General features: G+C 32.6%; 2 protein-coding genes across 6 annotated transcripts in view; both read left to right on the top strand.

Annotated features, from left to right (window-relative positions):
• The window catches only part of LOC131662929 (glutathione S-transferase-like), a 53,330-nt gene that overhangs the window by 25,336 nt on the left and 7,305 nt on the right, over positions 1-20,689 (top strand). Inside the window, exon 2 of one of the 2 annotated variants that reach the window (XM_058932934.1) lies at positions 293-335. The exons of the other annotated variant lie outside the window; for it this stretch is intronic. The gene's annotated coding sequence lies outside the window, so the exon portion shown is untranslated. The remainder of the gene's footprint in view (positions 1-292; positions 336-20,689) is intronic. 2 annotated transcript variants of the gene reach the window in all.
• On the top strand, positions 3,175-6,872 carry LOC131662928 (uncharacterized). Of its 4 annotated transcripts, none has more exons than XR_009301808.1 (2): positions 3,175-5,275; positions 5,355-6,872. XR_009301808.1 is itself a non-coding variant. In XM_058932932.1 (2 exons), the coding sequence occupies exon 2, from the start codon at positions 5,375-5,377 to the stop codon at positions 6,479-6,481; it is 1,107 nt and encodes a 368-aa protein (XP_058788915.1). In that variant the 5' UTR covers positions 4,902-5,275; positions 5,358-5,374; the 3' UTR covers positions 6,482-6,872. The 4 variants fall into 4 exon arrangements, 2 of the variants coding, with proteins under 2 accessions (XP_058788915.1, XP_058788914.1); XR_009301809.1 differs by having other exon boundaries at positions 5,358-6,872; XM_058932932.1 differs by having other exon boundaries at positions 4,902-5,275; positions 5,358-6,872.

The raw sequence follows: 20,689 nt of genomic DNA on the forward strand, positions 1-20,689 counted from the left end.
ATGAAGTTGTATGTTCGTAAGCAATGCCGCAAACCGATAGCTGCCACTTCAGTGTTGTAAACTAAAGTAGCTGGTGAGTAAGAGAAGTCGAGCTTGGTGTTGAGTTTCAACAAACAAAATGTCATTGTTAATGCCTGATCAGCGTTGTCTATAATATACTGATGTTATTACCATGAAAACTGATACACTTGTACTTGCTTTCATGACAAAGTTAGCTGATAAATACTTACTGCGTTGTATTGCGTGTACACGTTAATACATACATTTGATTCATTGAAATTTTATTTTGCAGGCATAGTATTTTAGACAAAATTCATTTTAGTTCTGATAGAAAGGTAAGTTTCAATTATTGTGCTAATTACCTTCCAACATATTAGTAATAACAAGTAAACTCATTACAGCTACTTAAAAATGAAGCTTGATTCGTAAAAAAACTAAATTTGATATATTAATTAAAGCATCCTTTAGTGTACGATACACATATGATGTAAAATTACATAGTTTAACTGTAGCATTTATCGAATTCTATGAACTTATTGAAAAATTGTTATTCTCGTTTTCGGTAAATCCCATTATGCTAGTACATTTTTGCGTACTCTAATCGATTTATTAATATACTTGAATATTGATATAAAATTTGTATATCGCTAAGCCAGTCTCACACTGGCTATCAAATCATCAACGTTACACATTGGTTTGCAGTGTGCATGGTAAATGACTTCTGAAATTAGATAAGTCTACCAAATTGAGAAATACATATTAATAAAATTAATCAGACGAAAGTTAGAATAGACTGTTTATATATAAATGTTTTATTATTTGGACTTGTTGGTAATAATTCTAAATTGACGAACAACTACGAATACGAATGATAAAATTATTCGAGAAGATCTTTGATTGACAAGTCCTATGCATATCTCTGTTTTACTGTTTCATTAATAAACATTTTATAAAATTATATTAATTTTATAAAGTTATTTGAGTTTGCAAGTGAAAAGGCAATAAGAAATTATAAAAATGTATTACAATAACAAATGGTTAAGCTCTTCGATGTTTACAATTTTAGAAAAGGGGGAATTATTTTGCTTGGTATTTGAGGTAATAGTAATCTCCGCAACAGTTGGATATTTAAAAGTATAAGTTCAAAAGATAATTTAACAGTGAAATGAGCGTTATTTTGAGCTTTTACGAGAAGACTAGCACTTTTGCCTTAACGACTGGGATCAACAAATCCGAGCATAATGTCATGTTGCAGCATTTTATGTCTAGTAAGATTGATCAGCATTTGCAGAATATCATTGAACATTAGTATAAATTCGTGTCAATAATTTGTTAAAAAATAAATAAATAAATTTAGTTCAAAGTACATAGGAATTGCAAAGCAGTGGTTATACAAAAATTGGTAAATATTATGAATGACAGAAAAACGTATTATGATTTTAGAAGAAATTAAATATTAGACTATTAGATCAAATTTGCTATAATCATTGCTCAATTCTGACAACCATGAAGGTTATAATCAAATCATCAATCTTATTACGTAATGTAACGATTAATCTTGTCTCCAAGTTCAGGTCTGCTTGCGGAGACAGTGTCCCGCTGACCTCCGCGGCGATCACACGACTAACACAGTTTAGTGGCAATTTATCTGGTTATACTTAAAAGTTCTGTAAGTAGATAATAATCTAAACGACATTCCTTATTGTAAAACTAGAAAATTAATTTTTTAGATATTTGGATAAGAAAAAGTTTTAGATGGAGTCAAAGATCAAATTATTTATTACGTTCAATGTAATAATACTCTCATCAAATATACGAGGCTCGACAACTAAGCAGGATTCAGCAGTTCATCTATATCTACAAGAAGGTTCCCAAGTAAAATTGGGTAGAGGTGACGATCCGAATGATGTTCCAATCATCGAATGCGTCAATTTTCGAGAACAGTTAGAATTGAATTGTACGTTAAATATTCGTTCGGTAAAAGGCAATTGTAATCTCGTTTTACCTGCGGACGTTGGCATTATCTCGGTTGAAGTTGAGTCTTTATATCAATTTGCCGATAACAAAGTTATTATAATTTGGCAGCAGTTGCAAAGTGATGTCAAATCGTTAACAAGACAAATCACAACGGTTAACGCCGACAACTGTACTAACACGGTAACTTTAACATTTCCGAAGAACCGGACAAACTGGTATGATCTTCAAGTTATTGTTCTGTACAAAGATGGCTTCGATGTTATAATAGCACACAGAGAAGGACGAAGAACTCGCATCAGTTATGAACTTCGAGGCAATAAAATTGGAACGTCATCGGTTCCTGCAGGTTTAACTCAACATGGTTATGGAGATAAGCAGGTCAAAGACGTTCTAACATTTGTTAACGACGATTTTAAAGAACAAATGGTAACCTGCACGCAGGATAAATTTAATACCATTTGTGCTCAATTTAGTGGCAACGATTCGAAAAGTTTCTTTTGCGTACAAATGGGTGGAAATCAACCGATGTACCGTCAAGAACTTCAGTTGCCCGAGAATACACAAATTATTGGTGTACGTAACTTCAATGAAGGTGGAATGATATTGTTTGGACTTGAACATGAATTGAAACTTATTGCCGTAGAGATGCGGTTGAGTCATCGACCGAAAATTCTAAGTGTCAAATTGAAATGGCCGATAAATAAATTCGAAAGTGCTATCATTGACTTTCGCGAGAAAAGAAATAATTTACATTTTACGTTGATCGGTGAAACTTACGAATTTAATCACTGTGTTGTGATGCAATTCTTCAAATTAATCGACAAAAACACGAAGAATTATAGAAAAAGATCTTGAATATTGTTGTTATTGAAATAATATAAAGTAGGTATTTCTTTTATTTTAATTCCTTTTCTATTCGATTTAAAAATGACTAAATATTTGCGTGCAGAATATGTTGTTAATTACAAGCAGATATAGAAATGTACTTATAGGTACAAATTTTTTTATACCTCTCAACAGAGAGAAAAGCAGAGAGTATTATGACGTAGAATATGAAATCTGTCTCCCTATTACTTAATCACAAGATATAATGTGTGTTAGTCAGCGTGAAACTGTAAGCTCAAGCTTATCGCAAGCAGTGTAATGCAAACCGTCAAGGCAAACACATCGTGTAATGCATGTTATTCATACGTCGGTTTCATCAAATTCTCTGTTTAATAAATACTAGTAGTACTTGTACCTGAAGTTTTTATAAATAGGAGATACTACTATCAGAGACGTTCTCCATTTTTGAAAATCCAAAAGTAAAAATGAATAAAGTCACCATTATTTTCTTACTGATATTGATTCTGTCACTTACTAATTGTGAGGATTCAAGCACAATACAAACTATAGATCTATCAGAAGGAACTCGCGTAAAATTGAACAGTGTTTACGAAAAAAACAATCTACTTAGCGTCGAATGGAATACGTTTCCCGGTGAACCTACATTCGTAAACTTTACAATTCGTCTCGATAATCTAGTAGACGAAATCAATGATGAATGCATTCTAGATCACTATACAGATTCAGATATAGACACAATAGAATTGATTTCAGTCAATCAGCTGAGTAAACGTCACGTACTTACAGAATGGAAACATTCGCCTAAAGAGCAGGTTTTCAGTTATGCTATGGATATTCGAAAGATCTTAGTCATCGATATTCTGCATTGCGAATATGTTCAGAATATTACCTATCCAGTGTCAGTAAGAAAAATTCCAAAAGATGTGATTGTTTACTACGACGAAGGTTTCGACGTTATTATGAGTGGCTGGGATTGCGGTGCAGCAACCAACTGTCGTGAGAGATACGACATTAATGGTAAGAAGCTCTATGATATAAACTTCTTGCCGCTAAATTTTTCTTGGATGACCTGGCAATCAGTGTCGAAAAAATTACGCTCAAAGGGCTTTTTCATGCGAGGTACGAACACCGAAGAAAATTCAGCGACGCAGGTATATCTCGTCAAAAGCGGAGTTGAAAACTTGCTGAATTTACGCGCTAGACATAGGATAATAAGTCACGCAGAGAGTGAGAAATGGTACGTTATTTGCGGTCAAGATATATATAACGTGGAGTTGATTGTTTGCGCACAATATCACATTTCGAAAGGTAAAGTATTCGAGACAGAAATGACATTGTCCAGGCAATTGAAATTCATAGGTGTACATGGTTTGATTAGAGGTGGTGTTTTGTTGTTTGCAATCGAGGAAAATGCAAAGTTATTAATAGCTAAAATGATTCCTGGTGTACAAACTGAAATTCAGAATATCGAATTAAAATGGCATGCTTGCAATGGAAGTGATTTTGTGATACAAGTGAGTCAATCTGAAAGAAAGTTTACTATTGTATATGAGAGTAATGAGCCTAAACATAAAGTGGTTATAAAAACTATCGAGTTTTCGAAAAACTCACGTTAAAATTGAAAGAGAATATAGACTCATGACTCATTTTAATCTTAACGTAAGATTGTATTTTGTATTAATGTTATTAATATGAAAAATTAACAAATTTTGAGATTTTTAATGCCTTATTTCAGTTGATGAATAATATACTATATTTTTAGATGTTGAAAATAATGTGTCATCATAAAAAATTTAATAGTTTTTAATGAAAATTGATAATGACTATCACAAACAATTTTGAAAAAGTACGTATATTGCAATGTCGTTAATCGTCTTTGTACCATTTTCTTAGTGATAAGATAGAATATATTACGAAAGACACTGTTGACTGAAAACTTTAAGAGTTAACCATTTCAATAATTATTATAAAAGTTTTAAATACATGAAAGCAATAGATCCAGTAATTTTTGCACTTATATTGACAATCGACTGCTTTATCTATTTAAAAAGAAGTTGCTTATAACTTAAAAAATCGTTTTAAGTCATTAATCAAAATTTACAACTGAACGAAAACTTATAGAAATTCACAGGACAATTAATAGTGATTACTTTATTTATAATAAATGATATTTGCTTTGAATGACAAAATATAAAGTTTAATATATTATTTAACCCTCATGTACAAAAAGCAGGACAAAAAGTGGCTGGTTATAAGGCGATAAAACTGTCTGCGTCAATTTCAAATCTTATCGAATTTCACAACATGACTTGGGAGTCAGAGTAGTGGTCGATTTAAGAAAGGGAGTCTTTAAAGAAATGGTAGTATCGTACTAGAAGTTGTAGTGTTTGTGCAAGAAGAGATCGCGTTCTACTAAACAATAACAGCTTCAAATTTTATAATTTTAATTGAGGTGAAATCAGTTTTCTGAAATCAGTTTACTTATGTGAATTGAACAACATCATTTTCTGAAAATGAAATTTTTGTTTTAGAAGAAAAACAAGATTTAAGGATGGGATTGCTCAGTATGTTATCGATTGTATTTTTCGCACTGTTTGCTGTTATAACTGTCACTCAAAGTTGGAAAATAGATGACAGCACATGGCTATTAAAGTTCAAAGGACTCTCGAAAGACTCAAAAATATTACTAGGCAAAGGTATTGACGACAATCAGGTTGTCTTCATCGAATGCTTGCACATTAAATCGGCAAATTGTACAATTTACACCCGCAACCAAGACAAGTGCAACGTGATCATAGATAAAAAACATCCTTCTGATACTTCTGTACTCTCGGTCACTCAGGTTACTGGTAACAAAGTAATCGTCGAGTCAGATAGAAAGGATCAGAATAATGTAATTACTTTAATCGACACGGATAGGTGTGAAGTGATGAAACATTTGCAACTAAATAAGACGAATTTAGTTAAAATCATTTTCGAAAATGGCATTGACATGATAACTAGTACAAACAAAAGAATTCGTTTTGACCTTAATGGTAATCCAACTTATGAAAGACCTAAAGTCTTTCGTCTTCCCGAAGGAGATGTTGTCAAGCTGGCACCTGTATCAAGAAGGTGGCGATCCAAGGGCTTCTTCGCTTCCATTTCCAATGATACTCAGCTCAAGATGAACCTGATTCTTGACGATGGCACACTTTATAAAGAATTGCTGGAGATTCGTACATATCAATTAATAGCAGAAGATCAATCCAAACAATTTTTGACTGTTTGCTGGGACGACGACACACTCGACAATGACAAGATCAAATGCGCGCAGTACGATGAATTGGCCAACGAAAAATTTAAAAAAGAACTCGAGCATCCTAGCTCGGAAAAATTATTTGCACTGCGAAACTTGAGAAATGGTGGGTTCGTACGTTTCGCGTACAATAAGAACTTGACGAAGATCCGGGCTACTGTAGCATATCTTGACCGAGAACCCGAACAATCTATTTATAATATTAATGCGGGCACTAATGAAATACTACTGGCAGATTTTTACGAAAAAGATGGAACATTTATAGTCGCATATATAGATAAGGATGATACGGCACCAGATGTCAAAGGGTTTGTATTACAAAAATACAAATTACCAGGTTCACTGGGACAGCAAGGTTAATAAATCTATGAAAAATGCGTATATTACAATTTTCATTAATTTATGTATATTTATAATTATGACGAATATTTGTATAGATAAATAAAGGATATTTTTGCATTAAAAAGTAGATCTGATCGTACCCAATCAGTAATTTGAAATACAATGACATTTTTCAATATTATTTAAAATCGCTACTTCCTAATCAGTCCTCAGATTCTCCTATTTAATATTTCATGAATATTTAAAGAAGATAACTTGAAAAATCATGATACAAAGTAAGAGAAAAGTAAGCTATTCTCTTATAGGCAGATAGCCACCTCGATGCCAAGCCGAAGATCATAAACCCCTCAGAGGTATGACCGGATTTTAATGATCAAAAACATATTACTGTGAAGTCGGGGATGTGGGAAAAAACTATTTAAATAAAAGTCTAATGAAGTTTAACATTTAAACGAGCCCTAAATTAAATTTTTTTTGAATTGTTATATGCATAGTTATGCAAATATCCACAATCTTGTTATGACAAAACTTTTCCAGCATATATATCGCAATCTATAAATTTATATCCCCACCCATGTGTCATATTTGTATACTTATGCACTACGCATTAGTTTGTCAGAATTCATTTATTCATTCAAGTCATTGATACAATAGTGTATTGCGGCACTATCGCGTTTGATTATGAAGCTCGTATTGATTGTAATTTCCTTTGGACTAATAATAAAAATAAGTATATAAAGTAAAATCGTAAAAAAAATAATCTTACAGAAATTTTCCAATACTCTAGAGAAGTTACAATGAAATATGCATCGAGGTACTTGGTTCCTACTTCAAAAGCAAATCAAGTTATCGGCCTTTACTTGTTTGTACGAATCCCAAGCGAATCCATAACAATATATGTACATCCAATAACCTTACCAAAGTACATGGCTGAATGTTATATACATCAGTAGAATAATAACAGAGCCATAGTACAGAATAAGGCTCAAAAAGTTGATTCGCTGAGATATTTCAATAATATAATTCAAAAATTATAATTATCGACATGAGCACATGTGAAAATTCCAATGTATCGGCATTCCCAAAATACCCGTAGAATCAAGAATATTATTATTTAGTTATCTTTTATAATAATAATTTTGACGTTGTTACCCTCGTAAACAAGACATAACTCCGTAGTAGGAATTACGATCTTAAAGGTAATCAGATAGCTGAACATTACTTTTGCCAATGTTTTTGAAATCATTCAGTATTAACCAAATCACACTTTCAGGGATTTTTCTTGATCGAGGGACTTAGTGGTAATGATCAACCAAAACAATTGAAGTTGAACCTCGTTAAAGCTTGACGGCAAGGAAATAGAACAGATATTATCGTGGTTAACTTTTGAAGCACGTATCGATCAATCGACCTTGACCATCTGTCGGAGCAATGAAACTATGATTTATGCGTTATTATTTGCTTGGCAATAATATATGCGATAGTCATATGAATATCCATAAAAAAGTTTCTATCTTTTTTATTTACGACGATGTTTGAAATATATGTCTAACCGATGCAGCGCGATCCAATAAGAAATGTAAAACATAAATTAATTGTAAGAAAAGTACCTTGAATCGAGTACTCTTTCATTTAAAATAATCAATTTTGATAAGATGTACGGTACCTTTTAGTTGGTATAAGAAAATAATAAATCCGAAGAATAGATTACGAAGTCTTATTAAAAATATATTTCTTATCCCTGAGTGTTCATTTTTCAGATGAAATTAGTTTATCACTTTTATATTACTGTTAATTACAAATTATATTACTGTTAATAGATGCCTATATAATCCAACTAATTAATATTTCTTTTTTTTTTAAATCCCATTGTAATTGAACGTACTTCAATAAATCTTATTGCTGAATGAGTGAAATTTTTCTGAATGTCATAAGCAAAAAATTCGTGAAGCCGAGTGAAATGTTGAATGTTTTGCTGAAACTCTTTCAAGCCCGTTTATAGACTAACAAATGAATATATAAAAAAGTAAGACGTCTAAGTCCTGGTGATGCTAAGGAAAACAACAAAAGAGTAGTTTTATCTGGACATCGTAGTATTCGCCTAAGTTAGGATGATTTTGAAAGCTAAAAAAAACATCCACAGACAAGATTCCAACAAGCATAGAAATATACTAGACGTACATGTCAAACAGAAGTGAGATACTGGCTTATCCAATGAGACTAGCATCATTCAAAAGGTTTAATCATTCTTTGATAACATTACTTAAGCGCTTATTTAAAAACTTATGCAATTTTTACAAGCATGCTAGATGGATTTCATCACCGCGTCACTTATTTTCTCTGAGACATAGCAGTTTCGTTTCAACTCTCGGTGCGATGACATATAACTTATAATTCCTGCAGAGGTGTGTACTACTAAAACTGAAATTACTTTTAATAGTGTAAACTATTCTAGAAAAGGAATTGCTAAAACGCAACAAATATGGAAATAGTTCGAAACTTGATAATCGTAAGCCTGTTATTGTTGATTGTTACGATTAACTGTTACGGCAAAAACATAGATGACCATGGCCCTGCAGAGGTTATAAAATTATCAAATAGGACATACGTGACACTGGGGTTCGGCACCAATTCAAATTATTTACCGATCATCGAATCCAACACAACTTATGATCCGGTTCGTATCAACTGCATCATCCACACGCGTGCACATGAGAAGTGCAGCTTATTACTAGATTTAAGTGATGTAAAAGTGCTCAATGCAATGATAGATAAAATAACGCAGTTTGATGAAAAAAGAGTAATGATTCGTTGGGACGAAGTCTTATCCGGAAGGCGTTTTCGTCAATTTGTCGCTAGGATCACAACTGTCAACGTAAATACCTGCAAAATTACAAATCATTTGAAATTTCCTTTGAATCAAAACAATCAGAAAAACTTTGTCACTACCGCTTTGTACAAAAATGGTTTCAATGTGATTTCTTCAATAAATTCTATAAATTCTTATACGACTTATGATCCGGAGGGTCAGAAAGTTGATGAATTAAAACCGTTTCTTTTCAATGACGTGATACATTCTATCGATCCTTTATCACTTGAACCTCATCCCAAAGGTTTCTTCATAGTCACTCGCGAGAATTCGATATTCAAGTTGATTCTTATCGATTTTAACGGGAAAAAGTTAAAAGATTTAATTGAATCAGAAGCTATTGATGTCGTCAGTAATATTAGCCATTCGTTATTTTCGATTTGTTGGAATGATATCATGCAAAACGAAACGATGATAGTTAATTGTGTACAGTTTGATTTATTGGGCAACGAAAAGTATAGAGATCAATTGAGCACGATACCTAAACATGATTGGCTTTTGGAAATACGCAGTTTAAATGATAGTGGACTTGTACTGTTTACTTTCAATGGAGAGCAGGAAATGCTTTACGTTAGCGTGATAAAACCCAATCTCGAAGTCAAGACCTTGAATTATAAGATTCGGTCAATGTCCGCTAATAGAAGGATTGTAGATTTCAATGAGTCTGATGGTACTTTTGTGTTTGCCTGTGAAATCGAAACTGTTCACGAACACAAGATCGTGCTGCAAAAATATTACTTGCCAGGTGCAAATAGTTAATGATTTCAAAATATTTTAAATAATGAAATAATTTCAGAATTATGTAGCTAAGGAACTAATAAAAATTTATTAAATTCTATTGATGCATTATTTACCATAGTCCTAATTATTTTATTACAAAAACAATATTTTGGACAAATTTATAATAAAGCAGTCGTCATTAATGTTACAAAAAATTACTAATGAGAAATATTACTTTCCTGTTTGATAAGTGACAATTTCGAAATTCATTAGCGTAATTTCTTGATAATTCAGTTTTCTATCTCCGCGTTATCTCCATCATGTCCGCTTCACAATATTATTTATCTCAGATTGAGAAATATGTTGGTATACTGGATGTTTCACATGAGAATATCAGTTTTGCATTGACTGTTACATTCGTCACTAGTCCGAAGTTAAACTTAGTACTATACAGTTAGAAATAAAATAAGAACAACTAGTATCGTAAACAAAATTTTGCTTTGCAGAAGATTATCTGTGAATAAAATAAAGTTTATCTGTGATTCCAGTAAACACTGAATTGTTTTACAATCAATAATGAAGTCATTAACTAGATTAACATATGTGGGGTTACTGTTAATAGGATTATCATCAAAAACTCAAAGTGAAAACTCGCAACAGTTTGGTTTACCTATTGATTTTACAACATTATCAGAAGATACATTAGTGAAATTCGGCGACGGTATCAAATCCACTCAATTTCCCGTAATTGAATATCCATCCCATGGTTGGTACGAAGCTTCGCAAACCGTGAACTACACCATCTACACCAGCAGATATAAGTGTCAATTATCATTTAATATTAGTGAAAATATGGCGCAAATCGATGTCCAAAAAATCAGACAACTGACCGACAACAAAGTAATCGTCATTTGGAATATTTTCGCGATATCAAAGCAACCAGTATCTTCCGCACTACTCGTCGAATTTCATACGAAAATCATTCCTGTCGATATCAGATCATGTAAAAGTGCGAATAGTGTAACAATTCCATGGGATTTAACAAATAATAAAAACTTTGTTGAAACAATTCCTTATAAGAATGGCTTCGACGTAATATCCTCTATCGGTTTCACGAATTCTCGTACCAGATACGACGTCGACGGCTACCAGATTGGAAAAGACAGTATCTTCTCAGTTGACGTCGCTCCGTACAGTATACAACCAGCTTCAACGATATCGCGTTCCAAAGGATTATTCGTGATCAATAAAAATTCGAATAACTACGAACTATTACTCACTAGACCTAACTTTGATGTTGTTAAACGACTTTTAGTATTTAAAGCCAATGAAATAATAACTAACTTAGAGCAATCAAATTACACAATTTGTTGGAGCAATTTCAATGTTGAAAAATCTACTACAGTGAATTGTGTGCAGTTCAATGAATACGGTATGGAATACAACAGAGAGACAAAATTCTTCTACGGTCTTAAGCATCTTTTGAATGTAAAAAATTTGAAAAATGGTGGCCTTTTACTCTTTATTTTGAAAGACGATGGAAAAGGTCTCGAAGTAACTACGATACACCCTTACGGTGGAGAATCAACTTCAACATTTGAACTAAGATCGGCTGTTCTTTCTGATTTTAAGAATGTAGTCGAGTTCGATGAAGAAAATAATGATTTTATATTTGCTTATATACATTATAATAACGATCAACACAGAATAATCATACGAAAATATCACTTGTCGAATTGACATATATATACAACTATTTTTACCAAAAGAAATATTCTTGATATGATGTTTAGCTCGGTAAAAGACGATAAATAATCGTTTCACTTTTATAAATTTAATGTGGATTATTTTAATCTTATCCACTATATTCTGTCTCTCATACTAATAATTTCAACAAATATTATTCTTTGATATGATTGATCAATTATCCTACTAATGTTGTTGAAATACTGTAAGCAAATATGATAGGCTTTCTCTCAAGATACAGTGTCGAAGCCTAACGGCAGAAAGAATTTTGAATCGTTAAAGATCAGTCAGTGAAAGACTGTTCCTCGCTTGATTGACGAATAAAGCCATTAATTATACTAATGTTTTACTTTTATTTCGACATTTTTTCATATCTAACTTGGCGCTTATTTTAAGTTTATGTCGATCCACTTTTCAATTATTCAGCAGGAATTAAATTATTCTCTATTTATATTGAATATTACTTAGAAGAATAACAGTTTCGAAATTCAATATCATTTGTCGGATATTTTCTCTCTAAAGTAATTAAGTAAGCAAAATTACCACGATTATGACAAAAAAAACAAAAGAAAATTAAATCTTACATCTGATTTTAAACACGTTCAAATACTTGCGTCTGGTAATTATGAGCTAATGTGATTGAACAGCGATTGAAGTTTGGATGTGTAGTCATTTTCAATAGTAATTATAGGATATTTGTCTCCTCACAAAATAACCGAAATCAAATACAGTTTCCAAAATTAAAGCGTGAAGTATTTTATTCTAATAAAAGAAAATGATAAAAATTCTATTAAGCTTAATAAATCTAACGTGCAAGTGGTCAAAAAAAGTTTTAAAAAATGTGAATATTTATTAATATTTAATGAACTTATTTTTCAACACACGATATTTCTTGAGACTCTACACAGACCAACAAATCAAAACAATGATTCACTATGTCGGTGAATACAATATCAACGTAAGTGAGATAACCGAGTGAAAAAAAGTTGCATTTCCATGATAATATTCAGCAGACCTTATGACAGAGTAAGAAATGTTCCGAAAGAAACGTACCATGTGACGATCACGTAGTGTCTTTGTAACATATGTACGCGGCAACCCGTCGTACCTACGATTCTTTGTAATAAGCGCAATAAACGATAAGGAGTTATTAGAATAGTAAACTTATATGAGTCGTCGCTGGCTATCAAATTCATTAGCAAATAAGGAATGTGATATAACTTTAGATATAGATATGCCGACTATGCAAATATGTAAATTAATAAATTCACTAGCTTTTGTGATGTGCGAATACTTTTATATAGCAATTATATTATCGTAAAACAGAAATTTGTCATATCAACCAACTAATTCACCATTTTTATATTATAATTTTTAATTCCATTCAAGCAGCAACGCAAGGGCCGGGAAACACATCTTACGCGCATCGCCAGCGCTCTACCGATGGTTGACGGTCAAGTAAAAAGGATTGAATGCGATAACCGAGGTGGTTTTTGCCGAGCAGAGCTCGCGGTTGTAGCCAAAAATATTTTACGTTAGACTCGAATCCAAGCACAAAGGTTTAATTTTTTTAAACGCGTTCAATGATATTCTTGAAACAAAATAAATAAAATACTATTATAAAATGCAATAATGAGTAGATCCAATGTTTAAATTAGCGACTGAAGAAAAAATGAGTTTTTCACAGTACATTGTCCATATCGTATTCGACGCTACGTAACACTGGGATTGGCATTCAAACGTGATTAAAAAAAATCATGGAAATTTGCGATCAATAACGATTTTTAATCAGGCCACGGCATGGCGGCAAATAACGTGCCATTCGTTGAATGTGCACGCGCTCGCGCTTTAATTGGACTTTGGCAACGACAGCATAATAGCAAGTGGTGTGGAATATGTGATACTGCTGAATAAAAACAAATTAATAATAAAGCTTCATTTGTTAGCCTACAAGCTTTTGTATTGTACAGTGCCATACGCTGTCGATGTGGAAATTTACCCGAACGCTATCATCCTCTGAAATTGTAATTATCATTAAAAAGTCATCACCCAAAAAAATGAATTCAACGTAGTGATCCATGGACGAAATATTGTTCGATATAATGTCAACAGTGACAAGTCTTGAGTAATACCAACGAGACTATATCAATGGATCCTAGTCTGGAAAATTACTTGATGGCCGGTTACGATTGAATTAATAATACTGTAAAAGTCATGAGTTATGACAAAAAGAGAATCTAATCGATACTCGTTTCTACTCGCAATTATAGAGGATTCGTAATCCTATGTAATTAGATAATTTTTACGATATGCTAAAATATTATTACAAAAACAATCAAAACGTCTCACTACAAACCATCGAATAAATTTAGAAACAAAAATGTTTGCCAACAAACTGAGGTCAAGTATTGGGGATATCTGTTGAAAGCTCAAAATTTGAGAACAAACGACGTTTAAGTTTTTAGCGGCTGTGGCATTTATCCTCGAAAACTCCAGTTGTTAAATATTCGTATGATTTTTCATTAATAATTTAAATGTTGCGAATAAAAAGACTGATATAAACAATAACAATGTAACTTTGAAAAGAAAATAGTCAAAAGTCATTCTTTATAAAATGTCTTTATAAATTGTTAATATATTGGCGATAGAAATTTATTTAAAGTTAATATAATTTTAAAAATTTTCTATCACTTGTTAGCTCATAAATTCTTCATTATTTTCATTTATTTTATTGGAGTTTTTAAAATAGATGTAGTATGTTTTCTACGGAAAATTTGTAAACATTACGAAACAAAATGGGAACCGCAATAAATCATGTCCGTAAATACCAAAGTGTAATCATTATGGAGGTTCTAAGTTAGATAATCGGCTATTTAACTGGCGACACACTCACCGGTGGCAAGCAGTTGTGCTTTGAACTCGCGAAACATGCTCAGAACATTTGCTATTGGTTATTTCTTTACCATAAGATAAAAACCAGGCAACTAATAGACTTTGAATAAAAATACAGTAGTGAAATATAATATTAACTAACTTTAAATAGAATTAGAAAATAATTGCAGAATAACGACAGACGAAAAATGAGTGTTCTTGGTAGGTTATTCGTATTGTGCTTGACACTACTGAGTATCACGAATAGTGTTCGAATGCAATACGTGCGCAGTTCATTCGAATTTGAGAAAAATGTAACATTGCCGCCAAAAAGCAGTGCAAATTTCGGTAACGCCGTTGGATCATATCTGCCAATCTACGAATGGCAAGATGGTCAACACTTTTCTCGATTTGTTTGCACAATTTACACTCGCACTGGGGCAAAGTGTCGATTAGGCTTTGGTAACTTCACTATAACGATGGGTGGTTTAGCCCAACTGACGCAGCTCAACGACAACAGATTAATAGTCAAGTGGAATGTAATGGGTCTAAATTTCTATAATGAGTTGTTACTCTACAGCGAAATTTATACTATCGACATGGAAACATGCACAAGGTCGTATATTCCGAAGATGTTTGATATGACCGCCAGAATAATCGGTTATGAAGATGGATTTGATGTAACCGACAAGGGCACCATCATCAGATATGACATCAACGGTCAACAGATCAGTGAAGCGAATCGGTTCATTTACGTTGATTTTAACGACCATGTTTATGCTTTGTCAGTAAACTCAGGTCCTCGAGAATTCCTGGTAACGAAAGTCTATGAGAACGAAAACATTGTATATTTCGTGAATCAGAGCGGCATAGAGAAATCGATACTGAGTATCCCACGCGACAGTGACTACGTAATTGACATTGATGAGTCGACTTACACGATCTGCTGGAACGAGACTGTAAATACAAGCATCTTTCTATGCAATCAGTACAATAAATTGAATTTACAGCTAAGCAGTAAGATCGAAGTTGGAGTTAAGTTTAAATTGTTCGATGTGAGGAACTTGGGAACAAAAGGTATTTTACTTTTTACCATTGATGACCAAACAACGGAAAAGAAAACGCTACATGTTACAAGGAAAAATGGTACCCATAAGGCTGAGTCTTTAACTTACAATATGCCGAATTATAATCAGATCAAATTGGTAGATTTCAATAGATACGATAATACATTCAAGTTGGCGTTCGTGATTACATATGGCAACCGTGATGGCATTGTATATACAAAGAAATACAATTTTTGAAATACCAATCTCGACTGTACTCTTTAAATAAATCATTTTTCATAATATCGATATTATTATTTTCAGCATAATATCAAATTGGCACGAAATGTATTTTTTTCACCCTTTTTTACAGACAAGTTCGTTGTTTCTTTAAATTAATAGAATCGTAACAATTATATTTAATTTTATTTACAGTAATTGTGAATGCAAAACTCTTGCAATCATTATAAAAATAACTTCGCATTATAATTGTTAATTCAAATGGTATCGTGACAATAACAGAGCAATTTCTTAGACTCCAACCTCTCTATAACGTTAATGGCTTACAGCCGCTGGAAATCCTACAATGTTTCAGATAAAGCTCAGTCTAGTTCATAAATAGCAATCTATTATTAAAAACTCATTGATGGCTTAAAAAATTCATTTTTAATAATAATTAATAAGAAAATAACTTTTAATCGTCAAGAAAATTTAACATGCAATTACAAAATTATTTTACATCAGATCTCATCAAGAGACGATAAGACTTTTGTATTTCATTTCATTAACATAAGTTCTGTTATTATCAGAGCTAGTAATACAACGTTCAAATATTATAGTATCAAATAAAAGTATTCTTAGTACCAACTGAAGACAGATGTCCTGACATATTTCGTAAAAAAACATGTTACGTGTAGTATTTTTTCTCTCGAAATTCGTAAACTGTCGAGGGAGCTAGTACTACACCTTTTGATGTTCCCTTCAAATATTTTTCGTTGCTTATCGCCCTTATATTTATTTTTTTGACATTTGAGGCAAAATTAGATTAAGTCAGAATTCTCAAATATAATCAGCCAAGCGCCGTTACATCTAGACTTTTTATGATTCCCCCACTTATCTTAAAAAGGCGAATAAAAAGGCATAAGTATGAAATTTTTAGAGCAATGTTCTATATTTACAACAGGTTTCTATCATAAAAAATACTTTTATTAAAATTACAAGTCAAAGTATTAAGCAGTTTCTTTTTGTATGCAGATTTAGTCACTAGCTAACAATTTAATATAATATAGTAAATAACGTAAAACATTCGTTTGATTAAAAGAATTACTTAACAAAAATTATGACTAATTCTGTCATGTATTGTACTTCGTTGGTTGCTGTATTCGTAGAGTGAGGCTAAAAAACCAAACTCCGCCAAGATTGAACTCATAAATATATCAAGTGATACAGTAGATCATGGAATCAATACGGAATAAGATTATTTGACTATCATTGAATGGGCTAGAACTTACAATCCCGTTAAGCTTGATTGTATTGTACTTGCAATAATGATCATTGCAATGTGACGTTTGCATCAATCGAAGATATTTCTGATGCTTGTCTGCATAAAGTTCGCCAATTTACTCGTACAAATGTGTACGAAGTATCAAAAATTAATAATAGTACGTTGATGTTTCGTTAAAGCATCATAACTTTAAATGTGACAAGTTACGAGAATACCAGCACTCTAAAGTTCAGTCGCTTGAAGATAACGAGGAATTGGCGTTTTATCATGACGGTTTCCACTCGTTCATTTTAAAAATTGGAACTAATTATTGCTTGAATTACGATGCGAGCGAACACCTAATTAATGAATTAAATTTGTTATTGCTCAATTTGACAAATGGAAACGTTCAACCTGCGTCGAAACTATTCTCCTTAAAAGTCTATTGTTGCAAGTTACGTGGAGCGCCAGTACCGCGTGGATTTCCGCGAAAGTAATATACAAACAATCCACGATTCGAAGCTTATTATCTCATTTGCAGTGGCGGCCAGTCATTTTCCATGTTGTACTGGATGGGGAGGTTCAGCAAATAAATGGTAGTTGAATTTGTAGAACGATAAACGATAGAGAATTTCGAAAGATACACTTAAAATGTGGCTAAACAAGCAAAGTTAAAGCCAATTTTACTTGCCAAAAGATAAACGTCTACGAAAAATAACGTGATTCAATAATGATAGTCGTTTGTTTATTGTTGTTTATCAGTTCTGGAAAAATACTATAGTATACTTGAAACGCTACATAAGATAAAATGAAATTTGATGTTGCAAAAATTTATTGATTCATTTGTGAGAAATGTGATCGAATTCAATATAAAATTATTTTCATGAAACTTGTGTATTTTTTTTGATAAAAAAACACTAAAATAATATCTAATTAATATTAGTTAGAAGGTAAATTAATAAGATCAAAAAAGACTACTCTAAAATAATAATGAAAATTTTCCCACATAAATTCCGGCTGATATTAACGAATAATATCAGATAATAATAAGTTAAAAAATTTACACAATCTCAAAGTAACAATTGCGATCACAGTAAAATAGATTTCGATAATTTGACCTAAGTGAATAAATGTACAAATGAAAAAAATGCATAATCGACGTTATTTCGAAATTAAACAATCTTTATAAAATTGACAATTTTTTTCATGAGAATATCCTTTTTTATGTTTATTCTCTTTATCATCATAAACTTTATACAAAATGAATAAAAACAAATAAAAGCTACCATTTCATTGTATTAATCACTGTATAATCCAAAATAATAAAATAATTTACTATAAACTTTTATGAATTGTAACATCATTTGACCAATACAATTATTTTATAGACTAATTTCAAAATAAAAAAGTAAACTATATGTGCCAAAAGGTCAAAATTTACTATGGCTTTCCTCGTTTACAAAGTCTTGAACATAGAATGTAAATAGGACGTATACATAAATAAATACATCAGTATTCATTCCTTTTACATATATTTTATTTTGGCCACAATCAATCAAACCCATGTTGAAAAAAATAAAATTTCCACCAATATTTAACACGGACCATTCGGTAACTTATATTTTTGTACCTTAATACTACGCCGGATATCATAGCTGTTTTCAAATATAATTTCGAACGCGCCATCGTCTTCATTTACGTCAATCGCATGAATATCTTGTGTGGGTACCAAGTCGTATTTCAAAATTTTATTAGCTTGACATTTTTGTTGCATTTTAATAACGAAAAGGTCATTGTTCTCATCATTGCAGAAAACCACTAACCCACCGTCTTTTAAAAGTCTCGTATCAATTATCCATTGAAAATCCTCAATTTCTTTGTCTCTTTTCAGTGTCTCTATTCCGTATTCGTTAAATCGTGCACAATGAACGATTTCAGTGTCTTCGTCGGCGATATCTTCTTGCCAGCAGATAGCGTATGCTGATTGATCGCTGTGACTTTTGAAATTCGTGGAGTGAAAAGTCAGCAGTTTTTTTATGACTACGCCACTGGAATCCAGAAAACTTATGTAGGTCGTTGAATGGTGATCCGTACTAGCCATAAAAAATCCACCTGAACGTGATTTGGTTGATGATGGTGAAAGGGCGACAGGGGCAACATTGACGCCCCATATAGGTCCACCGCGGAAGTTTCTAGGCTCACTAATATTTTTACCATCGATGTCGAAGCTTTGACGAGTGGCAGTGGCATTATTAGAGTAAATAGCATCGAAACCGTCATCATAAAATACTGTTTTGAAAAACCTGCGTGATTGGAGTACATCTAAAAGGAACTTCATATTTTTGACAACGACACAATTGTTCATGTCAATAATTAAAATCGTAGCCTCGTGATTAACAAGTTCTATTTCGGATTCACTTTGTACATTGTCCATCTTATGTTGTTCGATCCAGGAGAAGATAACTTTCTCGTTGGCATACAACGCGACTTCGCTTATATCTGCAACTCTTTCCTCTCCGCTGTACAGTAGTCTAAATTGACATTTCTTTTGCGAGATGGTGTGGATTGTTAAATTGGCATATGGGAGATCCCAATCTTCGATAAATTCAAGGAGCGGCAAGTCACCCGGTACGAAGCTGTGGCCTGTTGTTAACCGGCTATATTTCGACAACTTTGCTATTTCAATTGGCTGGATACTTAATAATTCTATGCTCAGACAGAGACCAAATGTATTTGTTAGCACAAACCAGATGAGCAATAGCTCATTGAGCATCCTGGAGTGCGAATTTTATTACGAGTTATGATAAATCAAGTGAATAATTTCAAGTGTAAAATGTTTTTTACTGAAACTTTTCTTACTTGGAAATTGACATGTCTGGCGTGATGCACTATATCCAACTTGCGTTCGTCACGACAGCTAACTGAAAACTATTAAGAAATGCCAGACTCACTCGATCTGCGATGTATATTGGAATGAATAATAAGACCTGGTAACGTTACTTTCTGGAACATATGCGAGTCATAGTCCATCCGATGTACAGCAAACTGGTTTTCCTTTCCGCTCGGTCTTAAATCAGGCTTTTAATAAAAATCCCTGAGTGTTATATTTTTACATCCGTATATAGCTAACTGTGTCTACACAAAGAAAAATAAAATTTTATGATTTTTGCTTGTTTACATGTGGGAGTGAAATTTTTATACGTTACGCGTGGTTCTAAATTTCAACGCATTGCTTTACTGCAAAGACAATGTCCAAGAGTATCGTTGACCAAATGGAAGTGTAACAAGGACCTGCTGAACATCAGTTTGAGAGCTTGATCAGTTATCCGCAACGAAAATCAAATAAGCGAGCTCAGGAGACGTGCAACCAGAGTTCGTTAAGCCATACATCAGAGGCCTCCTGCCGATAAGAACTCGATCCATCGGGGCCAAGAGGACATAGCGGCTGAAAGCCTCTCTCTCTCTCTCTCTCTCACATACATACATACACA

Source organism: Phymastichus coffea, unplaced genomic scaffold, assembly GCF_024137745.1.
Source record: "Phymastichus coffea isolate CEN01 unplaced genomic scaffold, Cenicafe_Pcof_1.1 PCOF00028, whole genome shotgun sequence".
NCBI classification, from domain to species: domain Eukaryota; kingdom Metazoa; phylum Arthropoda; class Insecta; order Hymenoptera; family Eulophidae; genus Phymastichus; species Phymastichus coffea.